Below are 15,424 nucleotides of genomic sequence, written 5' to 3'. Positions count from 1 at the left end.
GGTTCCTTCTGTCCCTGGTACTCCTTCCATCTTAGTCAGTATTGTAATAATCCCCCTCTTCCTGAGGTTACTGGCTTGTGTAGTTGCTCTTCTGGGCGATAAGGTTCATTCCGTCGCTTGCCACCAATGTTACGGTACCAACAGTGTACCAAGGGTTAATACCAGATGAATAATGTCCTGCATAGGGAATCAGCAATTCACAACCCAGCCAGTTTTCAGGTTTAAACAGAATGTCATTTATTAAAGGCTAGATGCCTAGTATTTATACAGGTTTGACCCCAGATGGGGGGGTTGGAAGACTCTTGTACATTTAGATAAAAAGGGGAAGACGCCCTTTTATGAAACAGTAGAATTACATTACTCAAATACTTTACTTAGGCAGATAACAACTTAAACACATTTGGCTTGTCTTATCACCTAGCGTCTGCTCTCTGAGGGTGATTAAACAATGGCCTGTTTATTACTTAAATGTAATTATAGCACACAATAGCTGAGGCCAGAAAACCTGTCTTTAGAAATTAGATTCTAAAAGCTAAACACAGTTAACTCTTTCAGTCCTGACAGAAGGGTCTGTCACAACATATATATTTATTGGGAACACACAGTTCCCATAGACCGCTATGTAAATGCACTTTTCAGTGCCGTTTTTTTTTTTTTTTTCTAAAACTCCACACTCGCCAACTTTAGCCCTAAAATACTGCCTATTGCAGTTGTTTTTTTATTAAACCCCGGGATAAATATGATTGACACATATGTGATGTAAATAAATGCTCACATATCGGGCCATAGATACCCTTAGTAATGAATGAAATGGGGGTTACATTCTCTTGAGTGAAACAAATAATAATGGTTATTGATGTGTTGTCCTATGCTGTAAATATACTAAATGACAAAGTGACACTTATACTAAAGAGGTGTCTAGCTGTGCAGTGTGACTGACACATTAAAAGGTTCTCCCGCTGTTACCCCATATGAAAAACTGGTACAGGACCTTTGTTTAAAAGGACACCAAACACAAAATTTCCCTTTTTATGATTCAGATAGAACACACCATTTTCCAATTTACTTCTATTATCTAATTGCTTTGTCTTGGTAACTTTTATGGGCGCGCAATAAATAACCAGCCATTACAAGATGCCGGTTATTGCTATCACGAGCAATTAGCGCTCAGAAAATTAACCAGAAATCAGATCTCTGGTTAATTTTCTAAAAGTGCCCCAATTGCCCCCAAATTTAAGTATATTATAGTATTTTAATAAAATGTTATGTTTTAAAGGGACAGTATTCCAATTTTCACATAACCAGATAGAGCGAACATCACAAGCGAATGACCAAGCTCATAAGGTTAGACAACCCAAGGTAGAAGCAGCACAATGTAGTGATTTCAGGGGACGTTTAGAACTTCCTGCACCAGTTCATGTCCGACATATGGGTCTCTGCAAACATTATGTTCCATACAGGCAGCATCCTTAGCGCTACGCAGCCAGGCTCTACGTCACCTTTAGTGCAACCCTGAATCCAAAAAAAGCGCTACACCCTGCACCGACAGCTCCTCCAGGCACCGATCTTAGTGTACTCAAGATTCCAATAAAATGACCACCTATATACTTCTTAGTGCAGGCTACATGACAGACCCTGAGGCCGGACTTTAATACAATAATACTGTGCTCTGGTTTATTACATCATCACTTTTGCATTGCTGTTCCTTTCTAACCATTTCTAAGTAGTTAAACACATAGAGGAAGTCCTGCTTGGGAGCTGCAACACTTTGAGAAGGATAGCTTTTGGTTGGTGGCTACATGCGTATGCTGCTTCTTATTGGCTCACTGTTTGAGTCTTGCAGAGGAGCTGCAATGTGCTCATGCTAAATATATTTTATATTAGTCCCACTCCTCAAACAAAATGCTCATTAACCCCATAAAGTTATCTTTGTCCTCCATGTAACACCATGTGAGCGTGCAGAGAGTGACAGACAGGTGACCTGATAGTGACGTCATTGGTGGCATAACTGACACTCACCTAGATTACGAGCCTCGCGTTAGCCTTAAAAAGCAGCGTTGAGAGGTCCCAACGCTGCTTTTTAACGCCCGCTGGTATTACGAGTCTGGCAGGTACAGGCGTACCGCTCACTTTTCTTCCGCGACTCGAGCATACCGCAAATCCCCTTACATCAATTGCGTATCCTATCTTTTCCATGGGATTTGCCTAACGCTGGTATTACGAATCTTGGAAGAAGTGAGCGGTAGACCCTCTCCTATCAAGACTTCTACCGCATTTAAAAGTCAGTAGTTAAGTGTTTTATGGGCTAACGCCGTAACATAAAACTCTTAACTAAAGTGCTAAAAAGTACACTAACACCCATAAACTACCTATTAACCCCTAAACCGAACCCCCCCACATCGGAAACACTTTAATAAATATATTAACCCCTAATCTGCCAACCGGACATCGCCGCCACTTTAATAAATATATTAACCCCTAAACCGCCACACTCCCGCCTCGCAAACACTAGTTAAATTTTATTAACCCCTAATTTGACCTCCCTAACATCGCCGACACCTACCTACATTTATTAACCCCTAATCTGCCACCCCCAACGTCGCCACTACTATATTAAAGGTATTAACCCCTAAACCTAAGTCTAAACCTAACCCTAACCCCCCCTAACTTAAATATAATTTAAAATAATATAAATATAATTGCTACAATTAAATAAATTATTTATATTTAAAACTAAATACTTACCTGTAAAATAAACCATAAGATAGCTGCAATATAACTAATAGTTACATTGTGGCTAGTTTAGGGTTTATATTTATTTTACAGGCAACTTTGTATTTATTTTAACTAGGTACAATAGCTATTAAATAGTTATTAACTATTTAATAACTTCCTAGTTAAAATAAAGACAAATATACCTGTAAAATAAACCCTAACCTAAGTTACAATTACACCTAACACTACACTTTCATTAAACTAATTACGAGTCTGCAGGGGGCGGCGTTGCACCAGCAGCTCTTGTGAGCTGCTGGTGCAATGCTGAATACAGAGAGCGTATTGCTCTCCCCATTCAGCGAGGTCCCGCAGACCTGATCCGCACTGTCGGTTTAGGTCCGCAAGACCTTTGATAATTCGGCCTCTTTACCTTTATTTTTCATATAATACAGCTGATTTTGCCTGTTGAAACTGACACCTATGCTGAAAATTTTAATACTGCAGTATTGGCTATAGACAATCTATGAGAGGTAGCAGCAGAAATCGACCTCCCAGTGTGGGTGAAAGACAAGAAGAATCCAGCCCATTTAAAAAGGGAGTTCTCGCAGCAGGTTTGAATACAGTTAGCTATTATCAGCTATTTGAGTATATTGTCCCTTTAGATGATTTGTGCAGGTCAAATGAAATCTTCCATTGAATTAGAACCTGAACAACCCAAATATCTGTGTGCAAGGACTATACAAATGTGTGTCTGCAACCGGCCATGTTAGCGTACATGAATAACTGACAGTTACAGCCATATTTTATATTGTTTCTCATGGTGAACACATTTACCAGCGATAAGTAGAGGAATGGAGATAAACTTACCTGACCTTACTGCTGCTAGTTGCAGCCGGCATTGTTGTGCAGTCTCTAATGAATCTATATATTAAAGGGACATTCTACACCTTAAGTCATCTTAAAGTCTTACCTTAGATTAAGCTGCAAATAGCCTATTGCACCCTTTCTATATCAGGCAGCAGGAATGGTAAAAAAAAGTTATTTTAAAATGAATATTGTTTCTGGCAACTTTGAAATGGCTGCCAAGCTCCACCCACTGATGACTTAATGACCTGGGCTGCATCTGGTGTCCAATCACAAAAAGCTCACTAGTTGGATTCAACAGACTGTCAATGCTATGCAGCAGAGTCCCTAGATGCAGCCCAGATCGTGATGTCATCAGTGGGCGGAGCTTGGCAGCCATTTCAAAGTGGCCAATAACAACACAGGTAGCCCTCAGTTTACGCCGGGGTTAGGTTCCAGGAGGAATGGTTGTAAATTGAAACAGTTGTAAATTGAAACCCAGTTTATAATGTAAGTCAATGGGAAGTGAGGGAGTTAGGTTCCAGGCCCCTCTCAAAATTGTCATAAGTAACACCTAATACGTTATTTTTAAAGCTTTGAAATGAAGACTTTGAATGCTAAACAGCATTATAAACCAAATAATATAGATTGTAACATCATCAAACTAAGTTTAATGAACAAAAACATTTGCTAAACATCACCTAATAAAATAATTACGCAATAGACTGCATCATCATCAAACTAAGTTTAATGAAGAAAAACGTTTTTTTACTTGCATTTTTCTGCAATCAGTTCTCTGCATTGTTAGCATGTTATATAATATTGGGTCTGCACCTATTCTATGCATTTCAATCTGCAGTGATTAAGCAGTTAACCTCACCTCAAGCTGCTGGACAGGAAGATAATAGGGAAGTGCCTGCTAAATTTTGCTCGATAGATTTTGTCTGATCTGTGTACACAAATCCATTTAAAGCTGTTAAGTTGCATAACTTTGCTGCAAAACAAGCGGACAGCTCCACCTACTGGCTATTTTAATTAGTGCATTGCTTTCCAAAAGCTTTTCAACAGCAGTCACATGATTGAAAAAAAAAGGTTGTTATTCTGAAACGGCGCAAATTGAACCAGCGTAAACCGAGGGCCACCTGTATTCATTTTAAAATAACTTTTTTAACATTCCTACTGCAGGATATAGAAAGGGGTTCAGGAGACGATTTACAGCTTAATCTAAGGTAAAACTTTAAGATGACTAAGGTGTAGACTTTAAGTCCATCAAAAACTGCATCAGTGTGTTTTGTCTATGCACAAAAGTAATAAAACCTAACAGGCCTGTTTTTGGTTTCTGAAATCCTGTATAAGTCACAATGACCTTACCAGAGGCTTTTGTCTTCGGTTAATATTTCGGGAGTTAATGTTATTATCACTTGAGAACAAGGGTTTACTATGAATTTGTAATATGAGAGCGCATTACCACTACTGATCGACTTGTTACGCAGGTTATAGCAGTAAAAATATTGAGCCCTATTGATCACGTTTGAACTATTTGCGATAACAATTGTACCCCACAATCTTTTTATATTATGTTTTTCAATGAAGTCAACATACAAATTCATTTCTGATAACATAACTTTTTTGATACTGAATATTAAATAGTGAGATTTTCAGTAACTGCAAAATGTTGTTCTTTTTGCCTACAGCATATTGACATTTGATTGAACTTATTGACAGATGTGGCATTTAAAGGGACAGTCTACACCAACATTTTTATTGTTTAAAAAGATAGAAATCCCTCTATTACCCATTCCCCAGTTTTGCATAACCAACACTGTTATATTAATATACTTTTTACTTCTGTAATTACCTTGTATCTAAGCCTCTGCAGATTGCCCCCTTATCTCAGTTCTTTTGACAGACTTGCATTTTAGACAATGAGTGCTGACTCATAAATAACTACACAGGAGTGAGCACAATATTTATCTATATGGCACACATGAACTAGCACTGTCTAACTGTGAAAAACTGTCAAAATGCACCGACATAAGATGCAGCCTTCAAGGGCTTAGAAATTAGCATACGAGCCTACCTAGGTTTAGCTTTCAACAAAGAATACAAAGAGAACAAAGCAAATTTGATGATAAAAATTAATTGGAAAGTTGTTTAAAATTGTATGCCCTATCTAAATCTAGATAGTTTCATTTTTACTAGACTGTCCCTTTAAGTTAGCTGCAATGATAGATAATACATACGTGATATAATTATAATCTCAGTACCTTCTATCTTAACAGATGTATCTATGAAGATTAACATGATGGAAGAGCCTCAACCAGCAGCTTGTTCCTTGGTAGGATCAGAGATCAGTCTCTCTCCGAAGGGTCAAGGAGAGGAGTCTAAAAAATCATGCACAAATAGAAGTACCTCCTCCAGTTCATCATCCTCACAATGTAAACAGAAATCATTTGATTTAAATGAGAAATGTGTTATTGATTATAGTGACACAATCTTCAGAAATCCAGACACCTCAAGATTTGTAAATCAGAAGAGTGGGAAAGAGGACTCTGAAGATTCCCAAGAATCTAATAAAAGTGAAAAGAAACTTCAACATCCAGTCCAGACTATGCATAAGCCGTATGTTTGCCCTATTTGTCAGAGGGTTTTTACGGTAAGATCACAGCTAGTTAGACATCAGAGAACACACACAGGGGAAAAGCCATTTATTTGTCAGGAATGTGGGAAAAGCTTTGCTCAAAGGTCAGATCTTGTTAGACACCAGAGAACCCATACTGTAGAGAAGCCACATGTGTGTGATAAATGTGGCAAAGGTTTCTGTGACAGTTCAAGTCTTGTTGTCCACCAGAGAACTCATACAGGAGAGAAACCATATGTTTGCTCTGAATGTAGCAAATGCTTTTCTCAGAGTTCTGGTTTACTTAACCACCAGCGATCACACACAGGAGATAAGCCATATGTTTGCACACAATGCGGTAAAACGTTCTCTCATAAGTCAGGCCTACTTTACCACTATAGGACTCATACAGCAAATAAGCCATATGTTTGTCAGAAATGTGGGAAAGGCTTCTATGAAAGTTCAAGTCTTGTTGCACACCACAGAATTCATACAGGAGAAAAGCCCTTTGTTTGCCCTGAATGTGGTAAAGGATTCTCACAAAAGTCAAGCTTGGTTAAACACCATAGAATTCATACAGGGGAGAAACCGTTTACTTGTAAGAAATGTGGTAAAAGCTTTTGTGAAAGTTCTAGTCTGGCCGTACATGACAGAACTCATACAGGTGAAAAACCATATGTCTGTTCGGAATGTGGGAAATGTTTCTCGCAAATGTCAGGTCTACTGCATCACCATCGAACACACACAGGGGACAAGCCCTATGTTTGTCCGAAATGCGGGAAAGGTTTCTCTCAAAGTTCAAATTTAGTTATACATCATAGAGTTCACACAGGAGAGAGACCGTATGTTTGTACTAAATGTGGAAAAGGCTTCTATGATCGGTCACATCTGGTCAAACACCACCGGATTCACTCAGAAGATAAGCCATATATGTGTGAGGTATGTGGAAAAGGCTTCTGTGATAGGTCGTATCTACTTAAACATCAGCAGGTGCATACAGGAAAGAAACCTTATGTTTGCTCTGAATGTGGGAAAGGTTTTTCAGAAAGTTCATATTTGCTTAAACACCAGAGAAGTCATTCAGGAGAAACTAAATAAATTTGAACTAAACATGGGAATGGATTTCCTGAAAAGTATTAATGGACACTAGAGAATGAATATTGCATTGAAATTGGCAAATGTTTAATCAGAAATGCACAAATGATCATGCAATCCTGATTAGACCAGAGAATCTCCCTGATTGCAGGAGGTGCTTCATGCGTAAATTTCCTTTCTTTACCCATATCTGTAGACGCACTTATCAACCTAGGTAAGCCCTGGTTCCAGACTGATGAGATAATAGTCTGGTCTTTTTCTTAATGTTCTTTTTCTTAATTAAAGTCCAAAGCTGTCAAACATATACCAATGTGAACAGGGAGTGTTTGGTAAATGCTTCAGCAGACATGGGAATAAAAATGAATTTAATAGAGTACACATTAGTCTACTACACAAGATATGCCAGAGCAGTACTAACATGCACAGGGAGGTGTAAAAACAGTCACTATATAGATAACTTGCATGTATCACAGCTTCTAAACATGCTTATCTGATTTTAACAAATAGTCTGTAGTATATCACAACTGAATGCTGTGAAGCCTACACTGCTGCCTTAAAGTGGGTGTTGCTTCTAATGTCTAGAATACAGAGATGTAGTGTATTTAATTGTTTAAAAATAACTCCTTTACCCTTATTTTATTTTAAATAGCTGTTTTGCTTGTTGAAACCACCACCCCTACTTCCATTATAAATACTGTTGTTTTCTCTATAGGAAAACTATGCAAACGAGAGGCAGCAATCAGCAATCATGTTCCCGGCGGAGGGAGTGAAAGATATTTACTACAATGTTTATTTTCAATTGCTCTCTTGACCACTGTGTATATGCTGAGAGATAAGCGTGCACCTTTGTGTATATAGCAATATATATGATTAAGAGGTCTGTGCTTCCAGCAAGATCAGCCCATTTAGTGGGTATGCTCTTGAGAACAATTAAATATGTTTTCAGTGAGCAAAACAGCTATTTCACATACAAAAATAAATCTAAATGATTATTTTCAAATACATTTACACTCTGCAGCTAGTATAGCAATTCATTGGGGACATATTAAGGGGGAACCAGTACAGTGCCCCTTTAATAATACATACAGTGTGGCCTAACTTTGTCAGGTGCAGAACAATGACATAAGAAAGGAATTAAAATTCCCTCATTTGGGTGGAATCTTGTGAATACTTAAGGCAACTGACTTCATTTGTACCATATTTTGATAGAAAACCAGCAATTTTGTCTCTGGTAATAATAATGCTTGGAGACCTGCAATATTGTAGCTAAGGTATTGGCTATGTAATAATGATTCCCAATGTCAGATTACAGGATACCTCCCTGAATTACTAAACTGAAGGTACACTCAAAACCTGAAGAACATTTGTAGAATGTGGTCCGAACCATATCATGGATTTTGTACCCAACCAATATCAAAAGAATTACAGAAGAAATGTTATGATATTAATTCTATTAAGTATTGTCTTCCTTTCTTCATCTTCCATATCATGTTATCTGTAGAATTGGCACGTTTTCATGGCACTGAATATTATGCTGAAGGCCACGTTGTTTGAATGGGAATAAGTATTGGACAAAAAGGCCTGAAGATCTAAACCTCTCTACTCTGGTGAGATTATCTAAGAAGTCTTGTCAGTATTATGAGGTCCTTCAGATGATTTTATAAGGACAAATTATAGCTTGAGACCTGTTTGTCTTGCTATACAGGTTGTGGATATGAAGGAAAAACACATATATCTCAATATAATGCTCAACAAAAGCCCCACAGATTTTGTGTGACTTCTCTCTATGCTGGCAAGGTTTTGATCAGAGAGGTTATAGTGTTTTAGATGTGTCCAAGGCGTACCTTCTGTACAGGTGTTGATAGGACTAACAGGTAACTTAGCAGCTTGTAAGTACTGCAAATGCTTCTGATTTGTCTTACAATTAGTCCTGTTAGCATTTAAGGCAGTGTTGGCTAACCTTGGAACCCCTGATTTTTTTTGGACCTACATTTCCCATGCAGTCTAGTTAAGCATCATGGGACATGTAGTTCCGAAACTACAGGAGTGCCAAGGTTAGCCTTTGCTGATGTAGAGTATCATGGGGAATTTTGTATGCCTGTGAATAATGTCATCTGTTATTCAGGAACATCATCATCATGCAGGAAAAACAGTAATAACTTATTAGAAGCATTTTTGCTAATGGAAGTTATTGCAAGAATGTTTCTATTTCATATTAAAATGCACCTATGCACATTTAATTTTTTACCTTTCTATCCCTTTAACTAGGTAAAATCTCATCTGCCACTTGCCTGCCCAGTCCAAGTCCCTCTTCAGAGAAGTAACATTCTTTTCAGACTGTATTACCTTACTTCATTTTGTATTATCTGCAAACAATGGTACATGATTTTTAATGCCCCTTGATGATCATTAACCCCTTAATGACCACTACGTACCCTGTCGTCGCTGGTCTTTAAGGGATTGTCTGCTTATAATAGCGCAGGTCTCGACGCTGTCCGTGAGACCGCGCTATAGAAAAAGCAACCTCACGTCGCTAGTTGTTAAGGGGTTAATAAACAGATTAAAGAGAAGTGGTTACAGGATAGTACCCTGAGGAACTCAATCTACCACTTTTGCCCAGCTTGAGAATTTTCCATTAACAACTCTCTGCATTCTATACTTAAAGTGAAGGTTAAGTATTTACTATTTGAATGCATAAAAGCATACATCACTTAAATAATATTCATATCGCTAAGTTTATTTGAATACATTTTGCAAATGTATTATTATTTTTAACATATTATTCTGCCTACCGTTTGCTTGTAAACTCCCCACCTCTAGTTCCTGATTTTCTATGCTGTTGCGTAGAGAGCAGTCCCACACGCTCTATAAGCATCTCCCAAGCGCGTTCACGACGACAGGAAGTATTGCACATGCGCCAATCACGATTAATCTTACTAATGCACATGCAATATTTTCCGATCGCATTCACCAATGCACATGCGTTACTTGCGGTTTGCAACATACTATTGTTACTCTACTGTTTGGTAGAGTTCTGTAACAAACAATGCTACATATTACGTTTTGTCCAACTCCAAGCTGTTACACATGCGCGAAACAGGAGCGCGCGTAGAGTCCAAGACGGAGAATTATAGAGTAGCGCATGCGCAGTTTAAATAGGAGGCTGGTGACGTAGATCGACGGCCAGAATATCAATTGGTTCCTTAAAGAACGTGATCTTGAAAATACGAAGAAAATATGTATTTTAAAAAGCGATAATTTCATTTCACTGTGATTTCATAAAAGATGATGACTGAAACTCATATTCATTTTCGACATAGATTTGAATTCAAGTTAGAGATACCGGTAACTTAACCTTCACTTTAAGCCAGTTTTCAATTCAAGTACAAGAATTTGTCTCCCCATTTGTAAATTAATCTGTGTGGAACAGTATGAAATTCGTTAGCTAAATAGATCACATCCACTGCCACACCCTGATCTTTACTTATACTAACTTACATGTAATGCGATTAGGCTCATTTGACACAATATGACCTTCATAAAACCATGTTCACTCCTACTAATGATATTGTTCTATAAAATATATTCCCAGATATCGTCCCTTAGTAATATTTCAAACGATTTTCCCACCACAGATGTTAAAGGGACATTCCAGTAAAAATGTAAATGCACATAGATGAATTACATCTATACAAATAGAAACATATTTACAATATACATGTATTGGTACAAATGCTTCTAGTAAAGTTATCACTGGTTTAGTGTTAGCATTTGTCTGTGCACGTGAGGCATAACTAGATATTCTCAGTGCACCAGCATTTTACATACCGCAGCTGCTCAGAGCACCAGTGGGGCTTGTATAATGTCAGCAATTATCACATTGAGTCATTACCAGATGGTACAAGCACTTTAGACTTTCTGAACATGTGCTGGGTTTAAAATGCTTGTGCACGGAGCATACTTAAATAGACTTTCAAAACAGCTATAGCTTTTATTAGAAGCATTTTTGCCAGTACACGTATACTATTCAAAACTAAAAATACATCCATGTGGATTCCAATTTTGGCTGAAATGTCCCTTTAAACTCACAGGTCAGAGGGCACCATATCTACAACCCCAGAACAAACAAAAAAAATCCTTGAAGATTAAAAACAGTAGTTTGACTATTTCCAATCCAACTGATTATTTGGCCAGGACCATACTCATGTATGCTTGATACTGTTCGGCTTGTCAACTATATGCTCACATGGCCACAACTTTGACTATGTATTTAATCTCTGATTTTATAAGAATATTGCTAGTGTTTCAGTCTGAACTGTATTGTGAGAAGCAGATACTGTATTAATGATGTCATTACAGTTAACCCTATGACTTCCACATTATAACCATTGTTTCTCCCATTTACATGTTGCAAATCAGTTTGTTAATCGATGGGATTAATTAATCAATCAATTAAATGAATTGGTTATGCACAGTTTATTCCGCCTGTTCATTCCTTACCTGCGCCTATCACTTTACATAGATGTATATATTAATCCTATTGTATAAATAATAAAGGGACATTTTTGTTTAAAAATAAGAAGCTTTATGTTATTACTTTTTTGTAAAGGGGCGCCACTCCATATAAGGACAGAGCAAATGAGAGGCAAGCATACTTGTGTATTCTCCAGTTAATGGCCGTATTCACAGGCGGAGCAGCATGGTGTTATACCAGAAGTGCAGCTTTCACTATGTGTTTAACCATTCCAAGTACATAAATGGACAGTGATCCTTATTATAAACAATAAGGATTACTTATAAATTAATATTTCTAATGATATATTTTTGAATCTAAAGAATCCCTCTAAACTCCCTGCATGGCCACTGACCTTTCTGGTTAGACTAATAGGTTGGGTTTGCCAAACAGATTGCACCAATCTCATTATTAGCCGGTTCTATGAGGACGCTCACAAGCTAAACTCAATAACAGACGGTGAGCTTCAGTCTAATCAGATACAAACACATAAACACTGCAATGGAGGACGGCCGCACAGAAAGTATAGAGGGCTTCTTTAGATTCAAAAATATATTATTAAATAAATAAATTCTGTGGTGGGACATTGTTAAAAAATGCAGAACTTGAGTAAGTTTTGTTGGGGGTCATTATTTGTAATACGGTTTACTGTCCCTTTAACCACATAGTAAAAGGAGGAGACTATGCTTCATGTTTTCAGTTACGTTGACTAACTAAAAATCCACCCTCTTGTAGGACTTAGTATAAAGAATCCTAGCGCACAATTCGTTATTCTATTGGTGGCCATTACAAACCATTTATACAGTGAATTATCTATCTATACACTTATCTGCCACTTTATTAGGTACACCTTGCTTCTATCGGGTTTGAGCCTCCTTTTGCCTTCACAACTGCCTTAATTCTTTGTGGCATAGATTCAACAAGGTGTTGGAAACATTCCTCAGATATTTCGGTTCATATTGACATGATAGCCTCACACAGTTGCTGCAGATTTGTCGGCTGCTCATCCATGATTCAAATCTCCCGTTCCACCACATCCCAAAGGTGCGCTATTGGATTGAGATCTGGTGACTATGGAGGCCATTAGAGTACAGTAAACTCAATGCATGTTTAAGAAACCAGATTGAGATGATTTGAGCTATGTGACATGGTGCATTATACTGCTGGAAGTAGCCATCAGAAGATGGGTACACTGTAGTCATAAAGGGATGGACATGGTCAGCAACAATTCTCAGGTAGGCCGTGGGGTTTAAACGATGTTCATTAAGTACTAAGGGGCCCAAAGTGTGCCAAGAAAATATCCCCCACATTACTGTTGCCTTTCTATTATCTCGAACCAGTCTGCCCATTCTCCTCTGATATCAACAAGGCATTTTCACCCATACAACTGCCGCTCGCTGGATATTTTCTCTTTTTCAGGCCATTCTCTGTAAATCCTAGAGATGGTTGTGGTGAAAATCCCAGTAGATCAGCAGTTTTTGAAATACTCCGACCAGCCCATCTGGCACCAACAACCATGCCACGTTCAAAGTCACTTAAATCCCCTTTCTTCCCCATTCTGATGCTTGGTTTGAACTTTAGCAAGTCGTCTCCACCACGTCTAGACACGTCTACATTAATAATTTTATATCTTGATTTAAATGTTACTTTTGTACCTTTATACTGAGGTGAAAGACAATAAGATCTATCTTTATTCAGTGGTCACCATTTCCTTCCAATAGAGTTGGTAAAAAATATAGGCTCTTTCTTACAATGTGACAAAACAAGGTCAATATGACTCTTGTGATAAAGCCACAGACCTTCTCGGTTATATCCTTTAGTATTATTTTCTTTAGATCAGTGTCATTACTTATATTTTTACAGATGCTATCAAGATGTTATTGTTATATGACGTCGCTCTGCTGAGTACAATTTCCTGATTATTTTATTATATATATGTCTTTGGTGTTATGTGTATATGCGTCTGACACAGATCATGGTTCTTCATGATCATGTTATTCTATCTACAATAAAGCTGCATGCATTAACTAGCTTTGTATTTACGTTTGTCTGTTGTGCGCTATAATATAATTGTTGTATAAGTGTTATTTAACCCCTTAGCAACAGCCACCATACATGAGATCAGTGTGTTTCTTATGCTGTTGCTGGATATCTATATATGAGGCTATCCAGTAGTGTCGATGGTCTGGCTCTCCGTTGGGTATTTGTATAGAGACTTTGGTCTCTACAGTGACCAAGCGAGCGTGCACATTGTTATATATTCATTGAGTGCTGTACATTCTACTGAGTAATACTTAAGCAAGCCGTCATGGAATGGAGAAAATACTAAGAAAAAAAGTTACTTTTAAAGGGATAGAAAAGCCAAAAATTAATCTAGCATGATTCAGCTAGAGATGTAATGTTAAGACACTTCCTTATTCACTTCTCTTTTCAAATGTGCTTCATTCTCTTGGTATCCCTTGTTGAAAAAGAATATGCACATATCCTACACAAGTGGGAACTAGCTGGTGATTGGTGCCTGCACACATTTGTCTCTTGTGATTGGCTAACTAGATGTGTTCAGCTAGCTGCCAGTAGTGCAATGCTGTTCCTTCAGCAAAGGATAACAAGAGAATGAAACAAATTTGATAATAGAAGTAAATTGGAAAGTTTTTTTAAAATTGTATGTTCTATCCAAATCATGAAAGAAATGTTTGGAGTTTCCTGTCCCTTTAATAAGTAAATCATTTTTTAAATAGCACATTAAATCATGAAATCATGAAAGTTTGATTTCTCCAACATAGGTGTGTCCGGTCCACGGCGTCATCCTTACTTGTGGGATATTCTCTTCCCCAACAGGAAATGGCAAAGAGCCCAGCAAAGCTGGTCACATGATCCCTCCTAGGCTCCGCCTACCCCAGTCATTCTCTTTGCCGTTGTACAGGCAACATCTCCACGGAGATGGCTTAGAGTTTTTTAGTGTTTAACTGTAGTTTTTATTATTCAATCAAGAGTTTGTTATTTTAAAATAGTGCTGGTATGTACTATTTACTCAGAAACAGAAAAGAGATGAAGATTTCTGTTTGTATGAGGAAAATGATTTTAGCACCGTAACTAAAATCCATGGCTGTTCCACACAGGACTGTTGAGAGCAATTAACTTCAGTTGGGGGAACAGTGTGCAGTCTCTTGCTGCTTGAGGTATGACACATTCTAACAAGACGATGTAATGCTGGAAGCTGTCATTTTTCCCTATGGGATCCGGTAAGCCATGTTTATTACGATGTTAAATAAGGGCTTCACAAGGGCTTATTATGATTGTAGACTTTTATGGGCTAAATCGATTCAGTATTAAAACCTATTTAGCCTTGAGGAATCATTTTATTTGGGTATATTTATATTAGATGATATTATAATGTCGGCAGGCACTGTATGAGACACCTTATTTCTCTGGGGCTTTCCCAAAGCATAAGCAGAGCCTCATTTTCGCGCCGGTGTGGCGCACTTGTTTTTGAGAGGCATGGCATGCAGTCGCATGTGAGAGGAGCTCTGATACTTACAAAAGTCTTTCTGAAGGCGTCATTTGGTATCGTATTCCCCTTTGGGTTTGGTTGGGTCTCAGCAAAGCAGATACCAGGGACTGTAAAGGGGTTAAAGTGT

The 15,424-nt window shown here is 37.9% G+C and overlaps 1 protein-coding gene across 2 annotated transcripts in view; it reads left to right on the top strand.

Annotated features, from left to right (window-relative positions):
• The window catches only part of LOC128635628 (zinc finger protein OZF), a 31,240-nt gene extending 19,385 nt beyond the window's left edge, over nt 1–11,855 (top strand). The window contains exons 2-3 of one of the 2 annotated variants that reach the window (XM_053688707.1): nt 5,841–6,214; nt 7,986–11,855. In XM_053688707.1, the coding sequence (XP_053544682.1) occupies nt 5,841–6,214; nt 7,986–8,084 (473 nt within the window). In that variant the 3' untranslated portion in view covers nt 8,085–11,855. Of the gene's footprint in view, nt 1–5,840; nt 7,942–7,985 lie in introns of those variants that run through there. The other variant, XM_053688706.1, reaches the window with a different exon arrangement.
• The last annotated feature ends 3,569 nt before the right edge of the window (nt 11,856–15,424 follow it).

This window comes from Bombina bombina, chromosome 7 (genome assembly GCF_027579735.1).
Source record: "Bombina bombina isolate aBomBom1 chromosome 7, aBomBom1.pri, whole genome shotgun sequence".
Classification (NCBI taxonomy): Eukaryota; Metazoa; Chordata; class Amphibia; order Anura; family Bombinatoridae; genus Bombina; species Bombina bombina.
Note: the sequence above shows the minus strand (reverse complement) of the source record. Positions and strands in the feature narration are given on the sequence as shown.